The sequence below is a fragment of the Fonticula alba genome, assembly GCF_000388065.1.
Source record: "Fonticula alba strain ATCC 38817 unplaced genomic scaffold supercont2.2, whole genome shotgun sequence".
Taxonomy (NCBI): domain Eukaryota; order Rotosphaerida; family Fonticulaceae; genus Fonticula; species Fonticula alba.
This window is the reverse complement of record NW_009242972.1, coordinates 551,764-554,875: the sequence shown is the minus strand read 5'-3', so window position 1 is coordinate 554,875 and position 3,112 is coordinate 551,764. Positions and strand designations below refer to the sequence as shown.

Genomic DNA, 3,112 nt, shown 5'->3' with positions numbered 1-3,112 from the left:
GGGGGAGGACGATCCCCCTCCTGCCCATTTAGGTCCAGACATCCTCGAAGTAGCGGGCGTCACTGCGAAGCTTCTTGACAAAGTTCACGGCATCCTCCTCGGTCAAGCCCCCGAGGTCGCGGGCGATGTCGACAAACTTGCGGTTGACATCGCGAGCCATGTTCTTGGCATCGCCACACACATAGATGAGGGCATTGCGCTGGATGAGATCCCACACGCGCTCGCGGTGGACCTCCAGCAGATGCTGCACATACTTGCGCTGAGTGCCGGGCACGCGCGAGAAGCAGACATGCAGCTCCAGGAGGCCGGACTCCTCGGCCGCGCGGAACTCCTCCTCATAGAGGAACTCCTCCGGGAAACGGGCGCCAAAGAAGAGAACCGTATCGCCGACCTCGCGATTGAGATTGTCACGCTGGTACAGGCGCTCCTGGACAAACCCACGGAAGGGAGCCACACCGGTGCCAGGGCCAATCATCAGAACCGGACGGGTGGAGAGAGCCGGCAGCTTGAAGGAGGAGCTCCGAATGAAAACCGGCATGGTGGGGAAGGCCACCGAGGCGGGATCGCCAGCGGCCACCGCAGCCTCGAAGGCGGGCTTGATGTTGGCAAACATGCCGGTGGCCACACCGGTCACCTGGCGCCCGGTGTTGGTGGTGAACTCCGTCAGAGAGGCGCAAATGGCCACGGTATCCGGGCTGACCCGGCTCGAGGTGGCGATCGAGTAGTAACGGCACTGCAGACGGGGCAGCAGTTCCAGGATCAGGTCCACCGGCGGCCGAATGTCCGGGTACTGCAGGAGAATGTCGGCCAGCGACCGGTAGTCCACATTCAGATAGCGGTTGAGCTCCTCCTTGCTCTCGGGCGAGAGGAGGGCCTGGAGGTGCCCACGCGAGGGGGACCCCTCGGGAGCCGACTGAACCAGGGCCTGGATGATGTGCGTGCGCGGGGGGGTCACAATGTCCAGGTAGTGGGTGAAGGCCGTGCGGTAGGTAGTCGGGCAGGGGAAGGGAGACTGCTTGGGAGAGGAGGCTGCGGCGCGGGAGGCAGGCAACACCAGTGGGGCCAGGCCAAGTGGAAAGCCGGGAGAAGGGCAACCGATGGTCAGGAGAAAGTGCCAAGAACAGGGAGGAGGAGCTGGCCAGGAGAAGGGGCAAGGGGGGGGGGGGGGAGAGGGGGGGACAAAGGGGCAGGAGCCGGTGCCAGGACGGGGGGCTTTGCCAGGCGTGCCCGTTTCACCACAAGAAAGTAGACAAGGGTCCCGGCAACGAGCAGGAGGATCAGCAGACACAGGCCCACCGAAACCCCGAGAATGGTGGTTCGGGCTGGTGGGTGCGGTGGGGGTGGGGGGGGGGGGGAGGGGGGGAGAAGGGGGGGGGGGGGGGGGGGAGGGGAGGGGGGACGTACGGTCGGCCGGAACAATGCTGATGATGGTATCGAGATTGGCAATGCCCAGAGCAGCAGCCAGACGCTCGACCTCAAGCGCGGAGTTGGGGGCGAAGACACCGATGTGGTCACCGGTGGAGTAGCTGCGGTTGTGGCATGAGAGTACGGTGGGGCCAGGGTGGGCGAGAGAGAGAGAGAGAGAGAGAAAGAAAGAGGAAGGGGGATGAGAATGAGCACATGTCAGCACAAGAAGGGGAAATATATAACCCACATAGTCCAAAGACACCGCCACCGCCACCGCCACCGCCACCGCCACAAACGGAAGCGACCAGACGCCCAACAAAGACCAAGAGAGAAGTGGTGGCCACTCCCCAGGGGGGAGGGGGCCGAGAGAAAGCCATCGTCGAACGTACGGCAGAGCGGAAATCCCCTTGAGGTTGACCTCGATGTGCATGGCACGGCGGTTGTGGCCGGTCGGCATGAGCTCACGGTGCACAACGACATCCGCATAGAAGGGATTCTTGATGTCGTAGGGCGGGCGAGTCTGCTGGGCAGGGGGAACCAGGCGCGGGCCGATCTCGCCGGAGAACAGCCGCGAGAGGGGGACCTCCTCCTCGGTCTTCTCCACCACGCGGAACTCCCGGACCAGGGCACCGGACGCGGCCAGCGCATCCTTGCCGAAGTGCGAGCACACCGCCGGCCACATCTCGTCCTTCCAGGAGATGAAGTCCTCCTCGAGGTTGCCATCATCATCACCCAGACCCAGGGTGAAGACACGGTGGCCACCGAGCTCCTCCAGGCGCCGGTCCCAGAACTGGCCCATGACATTGTACTGCTCGTAGGTCTTGTTGCCGAGGCCGAAGACCACGAAGTTCAGGTTGCTCATGAGCCCAGGCTCCAGGTCGTCCTCGGAGAAGGTGGTGTAAGCGTCCTGGGCGTTGTCGGTCGGCTCGCCCTCGCCATAGGTGGCCACCACAAAGAAGACCAGCATATCCTTGGTGAACTCGGCAAGGTCGGTCTGCAGAGAGGGGGAAGGGGGGGGGGGGGAGGGGGACCGGAGGGATATGAGCAGGTGTCGTCAGAAAGGGACGTGCGAGTGGGAGAGAGCCGGCGAGGTGCGAGTTCCTGACACATCGCGACAATGACACGCACAAGATCATAGGTCTCGATGTCGATGACGGCCGGCTCAAAGCCATACTGCTTGGCCTCGCGCGCGATGCGGTTGGCGTAATCCTCGGCCGTGCCGGTCTGAGAGCCAAAGAAGATGGCGACGTTCTTGTTCTGTGCATAGGCATGCCCGGAAAAGGGAGGGAGGAAGAGAGTTAGGGTGCGACTCGGGAAGAGCGACAGGAGGAGATGGGGGGGGGGGGGGGGGGGGGGGGGGGGGGGGAGAGACATGCGCCACCGGCCGAAGCCCCCGGCCAGCGACCGAGCGAACATACCGACTCGCGCATCTTGGACATCAGGTTCTTGGTGCAGGTGGGAACCGGGGTGGTCACCACCGGGGCGGCCTTGCTGGACGGCGGGGAGCGGTCCTTCTTGCGCTCCATCATGCGCTTCTGGTAGAAATAGCCAAAGACAATGGCCGCCACCAGACACAGGAGGAAGATGTCACTCATGTGGTCCTGGAGAAGAGACGAGGCGCTGGCGGTGCCGACGGGCGCCGACCCGACGGGATGCGAGTCACTCGGGTTCGCGGACATGGCGGCAAAGGAAAGAAGGGGCGGAG

General features: G+C 64.0%; 1 protein-coding gene across 1 annotated transcript; it reads right to left on the bottom strand.

The window, feature by feature from the left end:
* Positions 1–3,112, bottom strand: H696_01144 (hypothetical protein). Its single transcript, XM_009495025.1, has 5 exons — positions 2,826–3,112; positions 2,536–2,664; positions 1,797–2,401; positions 1,405–1,526; positions 1–1,029 (listed from the first exon to the last, which is right to left on the bottom strand). Exons 1-5 carry the CDS (start codon positions 3,084–3,086, stop codon positions 29–31), a joined length of 2,118 nt encoding a protein of 705 aa, XP_009493300.1. The 5' UTR covers positions 3,087–3,112; the 3' UTR covers positions 1–28.

Excerpts from the sequence above, each read along its gene's own strand:
- H696_01144 (XM_009495025.1), bottom strand. The coding sequence starts at position 3,086 with ATGTCCGCGAACCCGAGTGACTCGCATCCCGTCGGGTCGGCGCCCGTC. Across the intron at positions 2,665-2,825 it reads TGTCCAAGATGCGCGAGTCG|AACAAGAACGTCGCCATCTT; the intron begins GTATGTTCGCTC and ends GCCTATGCACAG. Across the intron at positions 1,527-1,796 it reads AAGGGGATTTCCGCTCTGCC|CTACTCCACCGGTGACCACA; the intron begins GTACGTTCGACG and ends CCACAACCGCAG.